Here is a 17810-nt window from a genome sequence, read left to right on the forward strand (position 1 = left end):
TGAACCCCGCTCCTGGTCTCTGCCTGAGGGGGAAGGCGCTACTCCCCACGAACCTTCTCCCGGCCTCTGCCTGAGGGGGAGATGCCACTGTCCTCTGTAATAATCTCCTGTCTCTACCGGAGGCGAAGGCCATTCCCCCAGACCTCCGTCCCCTCGTAACGGGGCACAACCGCCCGCCGCCCTCGCTCCCGGAGGCGCACCGACCGGCGGCTCCGGAACGGCGCGCGGCGGGCGGAGGCGGCTGCGGGGCGGGGCGGCGGGGCCACGCCGCGGCCCCGGCGGCGGAAGGGGCGACGCCGGCGGGGCGGGCGCTGCCGCCTTGTCGGAGCGGCCGGTGCTCGGTAGCCCCCGCCGGGCATGTCAGGACCGGGCCCCGGCCCCGGCGAGGTGGCCCTGGGCGCCAGGGAGGCGGCGCGGCGGGACCCGCTGGCCGCCGACCTGCGGTGCAGCCTGTTCGCCGCCGCGCTGCAGAGCTACAAGCGCGACTCGGCGCTGAGGCCCTTCCCGGGCCGCTACGCCAGCGGCGACAGCAAGGACTTCGAGGGGCTGGTGAGTGCCGGGGGCCGGCCCGGGACAGCTGCCCGAGGCGCCAGGGCACCTCCCCCGATAGGGAGCACAGGCTGCCCGCAGAGGTGAGGGCAGCGGCGCCGAAGGGTCACGGATCAATCAGGATGAAAGGTTTATCTAGTCAAGAAATCCAGGTTTAAAAGAGTATTTGGGATTCTGACCGATAAACCCACACTGGGAAACGCCCAGATCCGGTGTGGACAGCACATGAAGTAACAAGCCATAGGTAACAGGTAGGGAGCCGACAGGACGAGGGAGCGGCCTCAAGCGGCTCAAGATTGAGGATTCGGGAACATTTCTACCCTGAACGGGTGGCTAGGCATTAGCACAGACTGCCCAGGGAAGTGATGGAATCACCATCCCTGGAGGTGTTCAGAAAACACGTAGATGTGGCACTGGGGGTAATGGTTTAGTGGTGGGCTTGGCAAAGTTAGGCTAAGGGTTGGACTCAGTAATCTCAGACGCGTTTTCCAGCCTGAATGTTTCTAATATTCCGTGAAGTGTTATGAGAGCTTGCCAACGTTACATTCAAATTCATATTGAAGGATTTGCATGTTACATGACCTGAACACTCCTGTGTCAGGTGTACTGCACATGCTGCCCTGTGATACATTGTTTTCTCTCAGGAGTGCGTCTCATTGTTCCTGTACAAACCCTACAGATAGCGTTGGTAAATATCACTGTTTGTAACTTGCCTGCTATTTGCGTTCAGAGCAATTGACAAACTTCCCCACAAACTGGAAACAAATGTTTATATCTCAGAACAGAACCTGTTTTTCTGTTGGTTGGGGTGAAATATTGTTTCGTTTTCACTAGAGGTCCCTGTTTAATCGCAATGGCACTAAGGAGCCTGTGCTAAATGCCTCTGTTGTTAGCTTGCAGATACCAAGGCTCTACCAAGCCTCAAAGAGCTTCTGGAATCTGTTCCAAATACAGATACAAGGACCTGGGAGCTGTTTAGTTGGATTCTATCATCTAAAGTCTTCATGATACAAAGTACTAAGAAACAGGAGGTAAGTTTTGAATTCTGAAAATCTAAATTAGAATTTGGCTTTTGAGGCAAACTTGCTCTTCAGACACTATTTTCTCCTCCCAGAATTAAGTTGGTTATTGTGAGAGCTTGACAGCTGAACATAAATCCATTCTTCTCTGTATGCAGAGAGGGATGTTTTAAAGTAAATTTTCAGGAACACTGGTTGGAAGAAAGAGTTACCAATGTCAGTAGTTGATGATGGACAGTGATTGTAGTTGATTACTGCAGCTAACATAACATGCACATGCATGGTTTAGGCTGAGAGAGTCCAATTTGGGTGTCATGGAGCTGGGTCCTGCTTGTCACTGAGAAAGACAACTCTTGTCTTCTGCCCCAAAAAGGGAAAGGTTCAGAGCCACTCAGGCACTTCTGTAACAGGGATCAAAATAGTTGTAGAGATTAGCAGCAAGCTGAAAACAGCTTCTGTTTTTGTTTTTTTCCTCTTGCAAGATCAGCTGATGAATATATTGTCTTAATAGCCAAAGCAGAATTGTGATATTGTCCTTGCATAATAAATTAATTCATAATTACAATTCAGGTTTGGGGTTTTTTTTCTGAAGACAAGATTAAGGATTTAACTTCAATAGCAAGAAACTGGCAGGATTTTTACTGTGCACTTACTCCTTCTGAATTGTGAGAGTGTTGAATTCTAACTCAGAAAAGCATAATCAGAATCCATTAAACACTATGAAGGGACGGGAAGCAGAATTTCCAGTGAGTAATCTAACCACATAAACCAACATTGATATTCCTTCCTGTTTTTAAGTATGAGAAGATCCAGGAACTCACAGGGATGTCTGGGGCTGCAGTTCCTGCTCCAGACTATCTCTTTGAGGTCATGTACTGTGATCAAATGAACACTAAGTTTGCTGAGACCAAGGGAGAGCGGGACCTTATCTACGCCTTCCACGGGAGCCGCCTGGAGAACTTCCATTCTATCCTGCACCACGGCCTGCACTGCCACTTGAACAGGGTGAGGCTCCTGCCATTGACACCATCTTCCCTTGCTCACTTGCAGCTGGGGACACATTTTAAAAATAGGCCCAGATTCCTTTTGGGGTATGAAATGTGCTGATGCTCTTGTTCTGCTGTGTTCATTTCAGTGTAGGCCTTCGCAGATGGCCGTGTTGGATTTTCTAGTGCAGCCTGAGGGTAAAAACTGGAAGTGGCATGAAACCCTTTTCACCAGTGTGACAAATTATGACTGTCCTTTGCTTCTTTATAAGGAAGCGTAATTCCTCTGAAAATCCTGTCCTGTCTGACAGCCTGCAGCTGGGAAGTGCCTGTCTGCAGAGACGGAGGATAGTGGAGATTTTCTGCTTGGCCTTGTATTCAGATCAGCAAAGTTTCAGGTGCTACTTGCCAGTGGAGCCTTCTTAAAATGGTCTGGTTCAAGGAGACATCCCACAGGATTTGCACCTCTTCTGATTTCAGTGGAAGGGAAGTTGAGATTCCTGGCTTTTTGTGTCAGCTGTGAGGCAGCTTTGACACAGCACCTGCTTGACATTCCAGTCAACCTGGATTGTGTTTTTTCCCCACATTCTCAATGAGTAATGGTTTACTGGGTACAATGGACTTACTGGAGTAATAATTTTAGCCAGTGTGGCAAATTGAAAAGTTCTTTCCTCTTTTCTAGTAAAGCATGGATTTAAATGAAGTAAAGCCTTGTCTTGTTTGGGGAGTTTAGATTACTTGAATGATGACAGTCTCAATAAATCGATGAAATGCCTTTTAACAGCGGTGCAGTCATGTTGATGTAAAATACTTTTGCTGGCAAACTAACCCCAAATCCGGGAAAGCATGAATCTGTCCACACCAAGTGCTCTGCCAAGCAGCTAATTTGAGGGATGGGAGAGGGCAGCAGCCCCACCCCAAGGAAGTTGTGCCAGGACAAAAACAGTGCATGGAGCAGGCCCAGCATGGGTCAGAAAGGCCTTTCGTAATTTACCTTCAGGAGCAGAACTGCCAGTCTGAAAGGAAAGAACACTCGTATGTTGTTTGAGGTTTGCAGCACATGATTTTAGGGTGGATTTCTGCTCTGTTTCAGACGTCTCTGTTTGGTGAAGGCACCTATCTGACCAGTGACCTGAGCCTGGCTCTGCTGTACAGCCCTCACGGCCTCGGCTGGCAGCGAAGTGCACTGGGCTCTGTCCTCAGCTGTGTGGCTGTCTGTGAGATCATTGACCACCCAGATGTAAAGTGTCAGGTGAAAAAGAAAGGTGAGGCTAGCACAGTAATAACTGTGTAGCAGTTACATCTGTCCTTCATGTTGTTTTTCTTTCCCTGTTAATATCAGTGGCTCCTTGAGCACTGGATGGGAGATTTACCTCCTTGTCACCCTGGTCTGGGCCATAATGTCATCCATACCAAGGATGACTAGGAGTGGTATAGCCTCAAGCAAACTTCTCACTCTATTCTTGGATGCTGAGGGATTCAGGGGAATACCAAGACTAGATTTTTGGTTATCTCATTCCCATTCTTCTGGGGGGTGTGTATGGGGGTGTTGGTTGTTTACTTTTTTTACAGTTACTTGAAGTTCTGCAATTTTTTTTCTTTTCCCAATTCAGATTCAGAAGAAATAGACAGAAAAAGAGCAAGAGTGAAAAACAGCGAAGGGGGAGACGTACCACAGAAATACTTTGTTGTCACAAACAACCAGCTTTTACGAGTTAAATACTTGCTAGTGTATTCACAGAAGCAGCATAGGAGGTAAGAGTTCAGCTGTCTAGAGGGATGAGCTGCTACAACAGCCAGATAAACAAATCTCATTGTTGAAAAACAATAGAAAACAACCAAGAAAGATATACTGCACTTCCAGAATTTGTTTGTAGCCTGTTTCCTATGGAAATAAGTCTTACACAATCATGTTGCCTCTGTCTTGCTCTTTGACATTCCCAGGCTCAGCTAAATTTGCTTTTTTTACCAGACCTGTAAGCACTTAGAGTCTTTGAGAGGTCTAATTATCTGTTTGTGGCAGGAATCCAAGAGTGAATGTCTGGTGAGTGCACCTCTTACAACTGCCTCAGTTTTAACTCTGCCCTTATCTATCCTAAGTGGCAGTGTTCACTCAGCTACTCAACACATGTCTACAGGCCAGGCAGCTACAGCTCCAGACCACAGGGAAAGGTGTGAACATGGGGAGAAAAGACAGGATTGTGCACGGAGACTTAAGGAAAAGGGATGTGGTGGAAATCAGGCTGCCTTAGTTACAGAGATTGTGGAACAACTTTCCGTTTTTATAGGATTTGCTTAAAATAATGAAGCCTGAAATACTTTTTGCCAAGATATTTGTGCATCTCTGACAGAATTCATGCCCTTTTCCCCTTTCAGGCCTTCTAATGAATCTTCCTGGTTCTACACCCACCGTTTTGCTGTAATGATGATGCTGTACCTGCTGTTGCTGATAGCGATAGGGGCCAGCAACTCACCAACCTTCATCTACTACTGGCACAGAATGTTTGACTCGGAGAGATGAACCAGCGAGATGATAAACTGTTCATTTCACCACGTGCCTTAACAATAGCTGATCTGCAGTGCACTGCCTCTCTTCCAGAGCTCTGGAAATAAAGGTGCCCACTTCTGTCACCAATATATTAATCCTCATGGCATCTCTGCAATTATTCTTATTTCTGTGTTCCTGGGATTCATGAGGATGCCTAGTACAGCTGAAAAGGATCACTGTGGTGCGGCTTAGCATGAGCCAATCGTTAAGGGTCCATGGAAAAAAGGTTATTTAAGGTTAATGAAAACTAAGCATGGAAACACTCAGGTGTAACTTATTTTCTGTCAAGCTGAAGTATGTTTGCACAAGTTGGAAAGGAGGATTTTTCTGGATGTCAGGCAAAGCAACCTGTTTGGGAGTCTTATCAGTGTGTTTTCAGAAACTGAATCTAGTGATGTTTGGCATGTATCAATGCAGATGGAATTACTTTTAAAATTTTAAAACTAACTTTGGCCAGGAATTTTTATATTTGAGCATAATGATTGTAAGGAAAAAAAATCAGCAAGAAATAAAACAACCGCCAAATGGAAGAACTTAAACGGTTTCTAGTATGTTTTTTTCCCCTCTGTAGAACATTGTTGTGTTTTAATCCCAGCTGGCAGCTAAGCACAAATCCAAAACATAGTTACTGCACTGCTATGAGGAAAATTCATTGTATCCTGGACAAAACCAGCACAAACATCTACAAGGCTTGTGGTCTCAGCCGTGATCTATCTTATCCTAGCTTACTGTGCAGATTAGACAAACCCAGGGTTTTCAGCATCAATACTGAATAAGGATTGTTCTTACCAAACTGGGGATTTGTTAGAGAACACACAATGTGCAAGTTAGTAATGCAACATACACAGGGCAATGCTCTCTCCTCTCTCCCTCCTGTCAAGTCATCTGTGTTTGCTGTTTGTTGTGTTTGCAAAGCAACCTACAACTGCCTGAAACAGAAAAGGGAGCAAAGCACTGTCCTCTGATTAGTGACTGGGCATGGTATAATCCCATGAAGACCCAGGGATTCTAGGCAAAGAAAAGTCAGATAAGTGCCACAGTTCAGTCTTACAGTCCAGCCTTTAGTAGATTTGATATATGCAGATTTTCATTGCACAGGGAACCCTAACCACAAATAAAACCCCAACTCATCACATATTTCCAGCAAATGAGTATGTGATTACTAGCTTACTCATTAAATATTTCAAAGAAAATCTCTTATTTTTCTGATGTTCTGGTACCTAATTGCCAGAAATAATGTCCTGGTAATCAAGTTTTTTAATTCAAGGCTGAGAACAAGTTCATTTACAGCAACCCCTCTTCTTGGTGACTGGAGCTAGACACATTTATCCCGGTTAATTTTGCTGCCAGAACAAATTTATTTATTCACCATACAGCTTGCAAAACAAGAACATTATAATCCAATTCCCCATTGCCTTTTACAGCCTGTTAATAATGCTCACTGTCAAAGGACACTGCAGCACCTCAGCCCAAGAAGTGTCCGTGCTAATTATAGCAGAGATTTGCAATTAAAATATACATAAACAAATAATTTATTGTGCAACAGGTTCAACTACTTTATAGTTTACTCCTTGATATTTCAGTGCAGAAACTTGGGGTTTGGGATGTGCAAAGGGGTCGTGGGAATATTTGCCTATTTTTGTCTTCAGCATGTTATATTAAATGTTGTGCCATGTAAATATACAAGTTTAGGGGAGATAATGTGCCAGCCAGAAAACCTGGAGGTATTTTATGCTGACTAAAGGGTACTGCTTTGTAAAAGCCTGGTTTGTTTGAAAAAAAAACCCTTCTTTTGGAACAGATGAGCTGTTTGGGGCCCTTTGGAAAAGGAGGAGGTTGAGCAGCAGTTGTGGGATGGCTGTCTGCTGCACTGCAGGGAAAGGCACAAACCTGGGAGCTCCTGAGCCAGATGAAAAGAACACAGCAGGGATTTAAAACTCTTTTCTTTGGGTTTCTTTGCATAGGAAAGTTTCTGAGAGTAAGCAGAAGTAATAATAGTTCCAGGCTATGTCCCCAGAGAGCAAGCATTGTGGGGGCTCATGGCAGACACGCACATCCAGCTCTGCAATGAAATCAGCAGGTATCAAAGGAAAAAAAGAAAAAAACAAAAAACAAAACCAGCTTTTTCTGCTTTGATCAGTTTGAATAGACCCCAAAAAAGGAGGTGGTTTCAGGTGGGGGCTGATGGATGTGTCTGGAGTATCCCTTGGAGAGCTTGTAGCCCCATTCCTCATGCTCAGGCCTGCAGGGATTCTGGGCACAGCCTCATCATTGCTTCAGCTCCACAGCTGTGGAGCGAGGCAACAGCAGTGGGAAAATATTTTAAATACATTTAAGGTGCTCAGATCCTACCTAGCAGCCTGGCAAAATACTTAATATCCTACTCCCACGCTTGTTTTCGGAGCTCCCTGCTGATTTCAGCATGTGTTTCCCAACGTGGCGAGGGCCAGTCAGCTGGATTAATGTGGGTATTGTGCTGAGTAACTAACAGTATTATGAATTAACCCAAGGTTTGTGTTAGCCTCTTAAGCCACTTGCGTGGCTCTTTGAACATGCACAGTGCTATAAAAACACTAACAGGGAATGAATCAGAATTTCCTCTTGAACAAAGGGCCGCTGTGTTTGAAGCAGGCGGCCCAGGGTGAGGTCGAGGAGTTGTAAAATACAGAGCTACCTGCTCTTATTAATATGTTCATTACATTACTGTGGTGAATATTATGGAATTGTTATCAAATTAGACAAATCTGATCCTGCCTGGAACTGCAAGAAGTGTGGTAACTGGTGTTTCCTTGGTGGGAATGAGCAGGTTTTGAGGAAGCGGGAGAATTTTCCTCCAACAAGCATAAATAGATAATAAATATAAAAAGTATTTTCTCTCTCTCTCTCTATTTTATATATATTTATATACAGAGATTTCAGGAGCCAGCTGAGGAGAAGAGCAGGTGCTGTTGGAGACAAAGGGTTTGAGGCAGTGGGGGGAGAGAAGGAAGCACCACAGAAAGCAGAACCACCCCTGGGCTGGGGGCAAAGCGAGACTTGGGGATTCATGCTCCTAATAAGTGATGCAAAAATCTTGTGCTTTCTGAAGTGTGAGCAAATACAAGAAAAGCAGAATCAGAAATGCAGGAATATACAAACCAGGCCTGGGCTTTGGCCCACCTCTGGCAGGACCCAGACTGATCCCAGCTTCCCCAGGGAGGTGCTGCTCACCTGCTTGCTCCCCCTTGGTGCATGCAGTGGACACATGGCTCAGGAGCGCACGTTTCCAGTGACATTTTCCTTCTCTCATAAAAGCTGTCACTTTGGGCACCTTGCCCACATTCCAGACTCCACAAGATGTCACTTTGAACATCAGCAACAGGAGGGAAGGTATGAAAGAGATGGGCAAAAGGAGCAGCACTGGAGTGCCTGCAAGAATCCCAAGGAATGTGCCCGGCTTCCCCTAAGGACTAAGGTACATATGCTTGCCAGAATTCCCATTTTCCTACTCTTCATAGAGATGTTTTCCAATCTAAATTATTGCAAGATCAGAGTCCCCCTAAAGCCAAACCCACTTTTGCCTTTTCACTGTACCCATGGGGTGTAAAATCCTTCCCACAAGGAAAAAAAAGTATTTCTTGCTCCTCAGAGAAGATCTCTGAGCTCTCCTGTTGCTGGGCAAGAGGAGACGTGTATGAGCAATGTTGTATCTGTTTGCTCCCACTCAGCAAAAAGTGGATGAAGACAATTTTCAGTAGATTAAAGACATTCTCCTACTTATTCAAGGCTTGCCAGAAAACTAACGCACCTTCAAGGTCTGCCTCCCATCAGCAGTACAAACAAAAGAGACCAAAGGAGTGCTGATGAATAAATTAGCTTCCCCTAGTGCAAGCCATTCCCATCACCTTACAAGAAGCCTTTTTTGCCAGTCTGGCTTCAGGCACCCCCTGCTCTGTTAGCATTGGGTAATTAACTTTGAGCAGAACGAGCCCAGGAAAGCCAAACTGCGATTACGCATCTCATTGGAGTTTGGATGCTTCCTAAATGGCTCATGTTTGTCCCCACCAGTTGGTCTGGGCTCCTGCAGTTCTAATTGATTTTTTTTTTCTCCTTGGGCTACATGTTTAGCATAAATAATAATTAGTACCAGAAGGGCAAGGGCTGGATACCCAAGTGCAGTTCAGCATCACTGTAAGCACTGTGGCTTCCTGTGCCCTCATTGCCCAGCCTCAGCCAGCTCAGCCAGCTTGCCACCCCTCTAATTTCAATGATTTGTTAGCTGGTGAACTGGGAGACCAATGCAGATCCTTTCTGGCTGAGGGGGAGCCAACACCTCTTGGAAACAGGGTTGAGAAAAAGCCCCCTCAGTGCCCAAAGGAGATTTGTTTTCTAGAGGGGAAGACATCTCCCAGCTCCCTACACACGCAACCACAGCAAGACAAGGGTTGTTTTTAAAACAAAGCTCTTTCATCCTGATAAAGTCCAGATGCTCATTCAAAGCTGCAGTGGCCACAAAAATAGCCAAGAAACTGCCTCCTGCCAAGTCCAGAGCTCCTGAGCTGTCCAAAGCTTTAACTAAACTAAGAAAACAACAACCCACCTGGCTTAAAACTGAATTTCTCTTCAAAAGCAAACCCCACATTTAATAACAACCATCAGAGAATGAAAAAAAAGAAATAATCCACTATTTCTAATTACCTGGAAAGGACAACACAGTTGAAAAAACCTTATCTCTTCAACCCACACCCAGAGAAGAGACTTCTGCCTTCACAAGCAACTTTTGGCACTATGGTAGAAAGCAAACAACCCGTGTTACTCACCACAGCTCAGCTGATCCCTCCAGAAGTCCTCCTTGCCCTCATTTACCTCCATCTGGCACTAAAGGTGTTGGTGGAGCCCTACCAGCTGCATCCCATCCCTTCCATCATTGAGACACCTCGAACACACCTGTGGGGTGGCGGTACCTGCTCGGCTGGGGCAGAGCTGAGGGGCTGGTGCTGCTTGGGGCAAAGCAAATGTGGCCTGCATGTGGCCTGCAACCTGCCAGCTTGTGCTCTGGGACATGGGGACAGAAAGGGGCAGTGTCAGGTCTGGTTCTCATTACCCCAAATACTCTCTCTCCTGGTTTGCCCACAGAGCTGCTGTGTAATGATGTGTCTGTCTGTCTGTACCATCCCCGTCACATCAGAAAACAGTAGCAGGGTCTGTTTTCCCTTCTGGCTCTCTTCAAAAGAGAGACGAAACCTCACCCCACCCTGCTGTGGTTCTTTGTACCACTCTTGCCTGAGTCCCTCCATCCCCACAGCACTCCCTCCCTGCCCACCATGCCTGGGGTATGAATGCCCCTGCATTAGTTAACCTCCAGATATTTAGATCTTTCCCAGGGCTTGTCACACAGCCATGGGAGAACCAGGCAGGTTCTGAGTCAGAAGATCTGAAATTTCCAGAGAGCTTTTCCTACAATGGGTGAAGAAAACAGAGTAAAAGCCTGTGATCACACCTTTGCAGGCTCAGGATGGCACCATCCATGCAGCTCTACAGCTGGGTGTAGGTGCAAAGGGCACTTGAAGACCAGCCACTCCAGAGACATGACCTGGGCCACAGAGGAGATGGTAAATTTCCTCCCAGAGGTTGATGCTGGAAGTGTGGAGAAGCTTGATCCCAGAATCAGGGCTGGAGCATGTGTCAGGTACATGTTTTTCTAGTTGTCACACCACCGCCAGAATACAGCAGAATGACCAGAAATACCCCCAAATTTTTCACCCTGAGTACAGGAAGAAGACACATTCTCAGTTGCTGGCCAGAAACCCCCACCCATTAAAGGTGAGTAGGGAACCTTGTCATGACAGTCTCCAAAATGGTCTTACAGGACAAAACAGTCCCAAAGCTGTGCTTGCCATCCCCTTGTGGGTATATCTCTTCATCAGACCGTGCTGACAGTTGTCCCGTTGGAACCCCCTGATGCCACCCCACCATTTGCAGCACCATCCTTGGTGTTCTTCTCTGAGGCTGAGATGGGTTTGTGTCTCTTTTGCCTGGTGATGGCTGTTTCAATGCCCCTGAGACACAACTGCACATCCTCCCGAAAGGAAGGGGTGTACAGTCCATAAATGATAGGGTCAGTGCAGGTGTGCAGCAGGCCAAAGAGGAAGAAGCTGTGGTTGACATACTCCGGCATCTTCTGGATCATGGCTGGCTGGAACCAGTACCATAAGCCCAGGAGATAGTAAGGGGTCCAGCAGATGATGAAGGTGGCAACAATCACTATGGTCATCTTGAGAGTCTTCATGCGTGCCTTGGAGATGTGTTCATTTTGATTTCTTGTCAAACCTGCCAAGGAGAGTCAAAAAGATAGTTGAACATAGGGGAAAACCAAAACAACACAACCATCCATGACTCTGCTTCTGCCAGAGAGGGAAGACCATCTCATAATCTGGTCCATGTCCCACAGGAAGCAGAAGACAGCAAGGGCTGGGGTCAATAAGTGTGCAAAACCTCTTAGTTGGTTTGTGCAAAACTTCTTAGCTTTCAAAGGATGTTGTGACACACCCAGCAATTCCAGGATAGAGAAGTTCAGTCATTTAAGGGCTAGGATCTACTTACCTTTATTGACCTTTAGCTGCTTACTGATCTCCCAAAGGATCCGGATGTAGCAGACAATCATGACGCTCAGGGGGGTGATGTAGAGGGTGGTGAAGGTGAACATGTTGTAGACAGTTTCCTCCCAGTGTGCTCGGAAGCTCCCATGAGTAACACATTGGGTGAAATTCCTTCCTGGGATTGTGTTCAGGTGGAAGAGGAAAAGCTGAAATGGAGAACCAAATAAAAGCTCAGAAAGAATTTGGAATAGATCACCACATCCTAGAGATGCTGCTGGCTGTGCATGGAGAGCACCTTCCTGCTGGTGTCAGACCGGGAGACAGGCTCTGGGCACCGAACTCATGCCTTATTCTGGTGCCTGTGGAGCCCATGGATTGGGATGGACTGGTTGGGGATGTTGGGATGGAGAAGCCCTTTTCCAAAACCACCCCAGCCTGGGCAAACTCCATGGGGAGGACACTGAACTTTACCTGGGGCAAAGCCAGGAGCACGCTGCCAGCCCAGGCAGCACGCAGCAGCATCCCGTTGCGGCGGTGAGCACGGGAGAAGGGATGGAGGATGGCTGCGTGCCGGTCCAGGCTGATGACCACCAGTACCAGGGCAGCAGCGTACATAGCAAAGAGCTTGAGGAAGTTGAGGATCTTGCAGGAGATGTCCCCTCCATACCACTGCACTGTCACGTTCCATGCTGCATCCAGAGGCATCACCATCACCGTCACCAGCAGGTCAGCCAGCGCCAGGCTGAGGATCAGCGGCTGCACGTGGGATTTCCTCCTCTTCCTCAGCAGGCTGCCCAGCACGGCTGCATTGCTGCCTGCTGCCAGCAGGAAGAAGATGGCTGTGATGATCACACGGACCTTGGCTGCTGGGGTGAACCGGGGCTCCACCCAGTACTGGGGGTACGCAGAGGCCGAGACATTGGTGTCCTCCTGTGTGGTGGGGCAGTGGGGAGATGCAGGGAGCTGCTCCTTGCTCATCCCCTGCTGAAACACAAGCAGCAAAGTGAACCCCATCTTAGGGACTCTGTAGTGCTGCAGCTTCAACAAAAGTGGGGAGATGGTGGGATCTGCACTGGAGGTACCAGCAGCAGTCTGTCCCATTCCATCTTGTCCCATCCTGTCCCCTCTGTGTTGCCCATTTTGCAAAATCACCGAGTCCCCCCCACCACGGTGACCCAGCCTGGCCACCCTCTCTGGCTCACCCCTGCTGTAGCTACAGCGACTGCTCACACAGACATATATTTTTAGCTCTTTGCAAGGTGGCTGAGCAGCTGGGAAAGCAGGAGTGGTGGCCAGTACCATGGAACCAGTCACTGTCTGCCAGCATCCTGCTGGGAATAGGTCATACCAGAGCTGGCTGAGCCTGTGCTGGGGCAGCTGTGCTCGGTTCAAGGACACGTCCTTCCAAAGGGAGTTTGTAATCAGGGCTCAGCTTTTTAGAAACCCCACAGCCCTTCCCATTAGTGTGTTAAACCTTAATGATCTACCTCCATTTCAAGTGCCAGATCTGGGGTCATGGGCAGGGGCAGCTGGGGGTGACCAGGCAGGAGAAGGGGCATCCCACACTGTCCAGAGTCTTACAGTGGCTCCTGGGAGAGGATCACAGTGGCATTTAGCAGGCTGGACCTTCCCAGGACCCAAGAAGCACCAGCACAACACCTCTGTCCCTTTCCCTTCTGGAGGCAAAGCAGGAGGAGGGAAAGGTAGAACCCTCCCTACAACAGGGGTGGCTGGGGAGTGATGAGCAGTGTGGTTGTCCCCCATGCTTGATTTCATTGCCCTTTTTACCTGAGTAGAACTCACGTTTTAAGGACACAGACACTTTCAGCTCCTGTGGTCACAAGCTGTTTACAGTCCCAGCTGCAGGTACAGCACATCTCCTACTCTTTCAAGCACCTTCCTGTTTGCTGATTCCAAAATAAAGTATTCCTTACCTTTGTACAAATAACAGGAACAGCAGAGATCAAATCTGTCTCCCCAGTTCTGCAACAACACCTTGCTGCAATGAGCCCTCCTCCAGCCCCACCACCCCCCCGAGCCCCCTTCCCCTTGCTTCCTTCACCCCTCCCTCCCCACAGACCAACTGAACAAACAAGCAGCAAAAAGAAAGAACAGCTAAAAAGTACCAAGTTGATTCTCTGGAAGAAACGAGAAATCCGAGAGCAGGTCAGGATTTATCCCAGCTGACGGGAGCATACCTGGCATACGCATGCCCTGATGCTGAGAGAAGATGCTCCGTGTCTTTCCCACGGGTCCCCCTCCGCTGCGGTGCTGAGTCAGGATGCTCCAACGTTTCCTTGCATCAGATCCCTGCAATAAACCTTGAAGCAGTAAAATCTCCCCTTGCCAGCAGGCAAGCCAGGAGCGACGCTGCTGTTAGCACAGGCATATGCAGGCATCTGGAGATGGGAATGCTGCTGCAAACACTCCCTGCACCTGCAAACCAGGAGTGGGGCACACCGAGGCAGGCACCCATGGGCAGCCTGGCTCAGGCAGCCACCATCAGCCCTGCCCTTGTTAGCTTAATGAGCTGCCCACTTAATGAGCAGGCAGCGGGGATGATGACAAAGCTGCTGTAATGCAAGAAACAGCCAAAATTCAAAACGTTGTGGCCAAACGTGGCTCTATCAGGGATAAGTGCCAACACTCCCTGTACTGGTTTGCTATAAATACAGGAGAATGAGTTAATTATCCTGGGAGTTGGTGATGAACGTCCCGTTGCTCAGACAACCGAGAAACTCGCAGACACGCGCACACACGCACCTCAGAGATGCTCCTGGACCACACGGGTCCAGGGAAGCATCACAGGTACATGCTTGGACTGGAAATGCTGCAAGGAGGGAATTAATAAGGGGAAATGTGGTTAATTTTGCCATTTTAATGAATACACTTTTTTCCCTGCAGTCTATCAGTTCCCATCTGGTTCTTTCTGTATGTCTTGCAGCATAACACAGTGAGAGGGGAAGGACCTTGGGAGGGACAAAGAGCTCAAAAGAGCTTAAAAAATATGAAGTGCAATGTGAGGACAGGGAGGGAAACTGAGGACATCCTGCTCTTCTGGAGCTGTGGGGGTGAAAGAGGGACAGCCCCAAGCCCTGCTGGGGCCAGCACTGGCAAACACGCTCCCAGGGGTTTCACTGGGACTTTAATAACATGCAGACAGACCCTCACATTTTCCAGGCTATTAAATTAAAGAGTACGTGGTATACAGGTCCCTGCAGATCCCGGGCTGGCAGTGGTGGCTCTGCATTGTTCCCCAAGTGGAGGAGATTCCCTTTCTGGAATAGGTTTTCCATTATTAAAACTACTCCCACTTATTTCAGGAGGAAACGCCTGAACTCTGAGGGTGGTTACACCATCTCTGAGGCTGCTGTGCTGGCAGAAGTATTCCTGGGCACAAGCAGAAAAGATATTTTCCCCTTTTCCAATTTGATTCTTAAACCTTTGTGGGTTTAAGAGTCCACTTGTGTGGCAGAGGAACCAGCTCCTGAGACCAGTGCTGCAGGCACTGGACCATGTTTGCCCAGGAATCCCCTAAACTCTCCATTACTTCTGCATGGAGCTGCCAAAAGGGGATCAGGAGGAAATCTCTCTACTCAGAGCCACAGAGGGCAACTCCTGCATCTGTAGTGCTTTCCATACAGGGGGAAAGAGGAAAGCAGACCCTGCTGGCACTGCCAGCGAGCACCAGCCAGCCCTGCCACATAGGATGGGACTGTCCCCATCACCTCCTTACCTGACAGAGACATCATCCACCAGTGCCTTGGAAACGAGCCTGGCCCTTGGGGGACAAACACCACAAAATCTGCATAGAAGTTGGGTGGAAGCCTGTTTGTTCCAGCAGCCACCTCCTCCTGACATTAGGCTCTTGCTTAAAGCTGAGATTAATTAGGCCCCACACACTCATCCTTATTTTCCCTTTCATTTAGCCCTTTGCACCTGCATGAAAGCAATTAAGTAGCAAGTCAGGAATGTATTCCCTGTTTGTCCTTCATCCTGGCCGATGGCCTTCTTGTCTAGAAATGTCCTCTCCATCCCTGGCTGTATGATGCAAGAGAGGGACAGGATTTTTCTTGGGAATTGTAAGCCTTGCTCATGACACAACAAAGCCTTTAGTCCCTGTTTGGAGAGGATTTTTTTAGCATACCATCACACAGAAATGTCCTGGGCATGCATTAGCAATAAGTCTTATTTTAAGGGTGGGGTCCCTTATTGAAATGACTGCTTTTCTCCAGCATTTGCACAGTAACCCCCTTGTGTTTTCTCTCTTTTTTTCTTTTGCTCATCTCCTCAAAGGTCAGTTTGGATGTTGTCTGCATGGCAGCCTTCAGCCGAATCTCTGAACACTGGTTTAACGATCAGAGAGTTTTGGTGTCCAGGATTAGGAAACAGTGCTGGCAGGCAGGGCTTGTTTCCATACATCCCAGCTTGGCTCTTCCCGAAATCTCCTCCTCTTGGGATGCTGCCCCAGTACATCCCCAGAGCTGCCATCCAGTGCTGGGTCGTGAGGGGACAGAGCTTCCCCCAACGTCTCCAAATAGGACTGATCCCCCCAAATCCACATGGATCATCCCAGGATGCTGGAAAAAACAGAAATCAGGAACCACACTGGGTAATACAGTCCCAGGGACAATTTCTGCATGAGCAAACCTTGAATAAAAATGCAAGTGCTGTGTTTTTCCATCAGACACCCTGTATATACTGGGATCTATCTCATCAAGAGAGAGCAGTGTGGGATATAATTGCCATTAACCTATAGCAAACACAGGGCAGGGAACTTGCTTCTGTTTTTTCTGATAAATCACTGCTGGGGGCTTGGATTCCCAAAGAGAAAAACTTGTATTTTCCTCTCTGAGAGAAACTCCAGCTGCTGGTTGTTGTGGGGGGTGAGGATGAGAGATTCTTTTGCTGGACTCATCACCCACACCCTCTCCCCAGGCAGGTGCTTCTGCCAGGCTGGGTGCCCAAAAACTTGCCCTTATTCAGAAAAAACTCATGATTTCAGAGTGGTTTTAATGCTGGGGATTCTTTTTTCCCCCCTGCAATTCTTCTTCTTCTCCAAACCTTGAATTGTCTTAGGAGCAGCTCATCCAAGGAAATTTTTGTCTCATACTGGACTCGAAACAGAAAGTCTAGTCAGGGACATCTGACATGCAATGTTTTTGTGAGTAAATACCAGCGTCCATGAAGTCATTTCCCGGGGTTAGAAATGAGCTCACCTCTGGAACAGCTTCTCTTCTTACCCAAAGTTCACAAGTCAAGCGATTGGGAAGCTCCCAGTTTTCAGCCTTTTCATTAAATAACAGCATCATAAAAATTAGCACGGTGCCACTGTGCTGTAAGTTACAAACAGGTCTGAAACAGGGCATCACCCAAAATCTCTGCAGCAAAAGACAGAGACACAAAGCCCAGTGATCACCAGGGATAAACCAGCACCTCATTCTGCCTGCTCAGCCAGCCCTGGCTGCTCTGTTGAACCTGCCAAGGAGGGATGGTAATTGCTGCCCCTCCTGGGGATAATCTGGATCACTCCATCCCCCTCCTAAAAACCTGTGTTTAAAGCAGAGGGAGGGATCTGTCCTGCCTTCCTGGCTCAATTACTTGGTAAACTGTGCCTTTAGACCATTTCTTGGTCAGACAATGCTCTGTTTCTGATTCAGCTTTGTATATCAAAACCTCACTGATAAAAACCCTTCTTGGGGGTTTCACACCATGGGACAGGGGTACCAGGAAAAAGGTGCTCAAACCTGCTGCAATTCCCACCTTTTAATACCCCAGGCTGGTGCTCCTGATGCTGCTCAGCTCAGATGTCCAGAGCATCATTCCCAGTGATTCCCCAAATTTACATCTTTCCACTCAGAGCTGCTCTCAGGGTCTTTCCTCCATCTTTCACCAGGACATGTCAACCTAAGTAACATCCCACTCCTCATCTCTAAACCGGAAAAGAAAGAGGATGGAATTTATCATCTCAGACCAGATCCTGAGGTCAAGCCTGAAGAAACATGGTGGGATCTGGTGCCGAGCCCTTTCTGCTCACCACCAAGGGATAAAATCTGGTGTTGTGTGTGCATCACTGTCCCACTCAGCTGAGCTTCCCCACAGCAGCTTTGCTTTCCTGCCCAGGCTGGAA

At 48.0% G+C, this 17810-nt stretch overlaps 2 protein-coding genes across 4 annotated transcripts; one reads left to right on the top strand and one right to left on the bottom strand.

The window, feature by feature from the left end:
• Positions 1-357: 357 nt before the first annotated feature.
• On the top strand, positions 358-5641 carry PARP16 (poly(ADP-ribose) polymerase family member 16). Its single transcript, XM_054273087.1, has 6 exons — positions 358-549; positions 1443-1580; positions 2367-2573; positions 3648-3819; positions 4168-4309; positions 4931-5641. Exons 1-6 carry the CDS (start codon positions 358-360, stop codon positions 5073-5075), a joined length of 996 nt encoding a protein of 331 aa, XP_054129062.1. The 3' UTR covers positions 5076-5641.
• A 179-nt stretch (positions 5642-5820) lies between these two features.
• Positions 5821-14251, bottom strand: LOC128935073 (gonadotropin-releasing hormone II receptor-like). 3 transcript variants are annotated; one of them, XR_008482914.1, is made up of 5 exons: positions 13879-14251; positions 12152-12664; positions 11685-11886; positions 10582-11411; positions 5821-9867 (listed from the first exon to the last, which is right to left on the bottom strand). XR_008482914.1 is itself a non-coding variant. In XM_054273084.1 (4 exons), the coding sequence occupies exons 2-4, from the start codon at positions 12656-12658 to the stop codon at positions 11005-11007; spliced, it is 1116 nt and encodes a 371-aa protein (XP_054129059.1). In that variant the 5' UTR covers positions 12659-12661; positions 13879-14251; the 3' UTR covers positions 5821-11004. The 3 variants fall into 3 exon arrangements, 2 of the variants coding, with proteins under 2 accessions (XP_054129059.1, XP_054129058.1); XM_054273084.1 differs by having other exon boundaries at positions 5821-11411; positions 12152-12661; XM_054273083.1 differs by having other exon boundaries at positions 5821-11411.
• Positions 14252-17810: the final 3559 nt, after the last annotated feature.

The sequence above is a fragment of the Melozone crissalis genome, unplaced genomic scaffold, assembly GCF_028551555.1.
Source record: "Melozone crissalis strain CALT ecotype California unplaced genomic scaffold, PUWL_Pcris_2 ptg000014l_1, whole genome shotgun sequence".
In the NCBI taxonomy this organism is placed as follows: domain Eukaryota; kingdom Metazoa; phylum Chordata; class Aves; order Passeriformes; family Passerellidae; genus Melozone; species Melozone crissalis.

Excerpts from the sequence above, each read along its gene's own strand:
- PARP16 (XM_054273087.1), top strand. The coding sequence starts at position 358 with ATGTCAGGACCGGGCCCCGGCCCCGGCGAGGTGGCCCTGGGCGCCAGG. Across the intron at positions 550-1,442 it reads GCAAGGACTTCGAGGGGCTG|CTTGCAGATACCAAGGCTCT; the intron begins GTGAGTGCCGGG and ends CTCTGTTGTTAG. Across the intron at positions 1,581-2,366 it reads AAAGTACTAAGAAACAGGAG|TATGAGAAGATCCAGGAACT; the intron begins GTAAGTTTTGAA and ends CCTGTTTTTAAG.
- LOC128935073 (XM_054273084.1), bottom strand. The coding sequence starts at position 12,658 with ATGAGCAAGGAGCAGCTCCCTGCATCTCCCCACTGCCCCACCACACAG. Across the intron at positions 11,887-12,151 it reads TGCTCCTGGCTTTGCCCCAG|CTTTTCCTCTTCCACCTGAA; the intron begins GTAAAGTTCAGT and ends TCTCCATTTCAG. Across the intron at positions 11,412-11,684 it reads GCAGCTAAAGGTCAATAAAG|GTTTGACAAGAAATCAAAAT; the intron begins GTAAGTAGATCC and ends TCTCCTTGGCAG.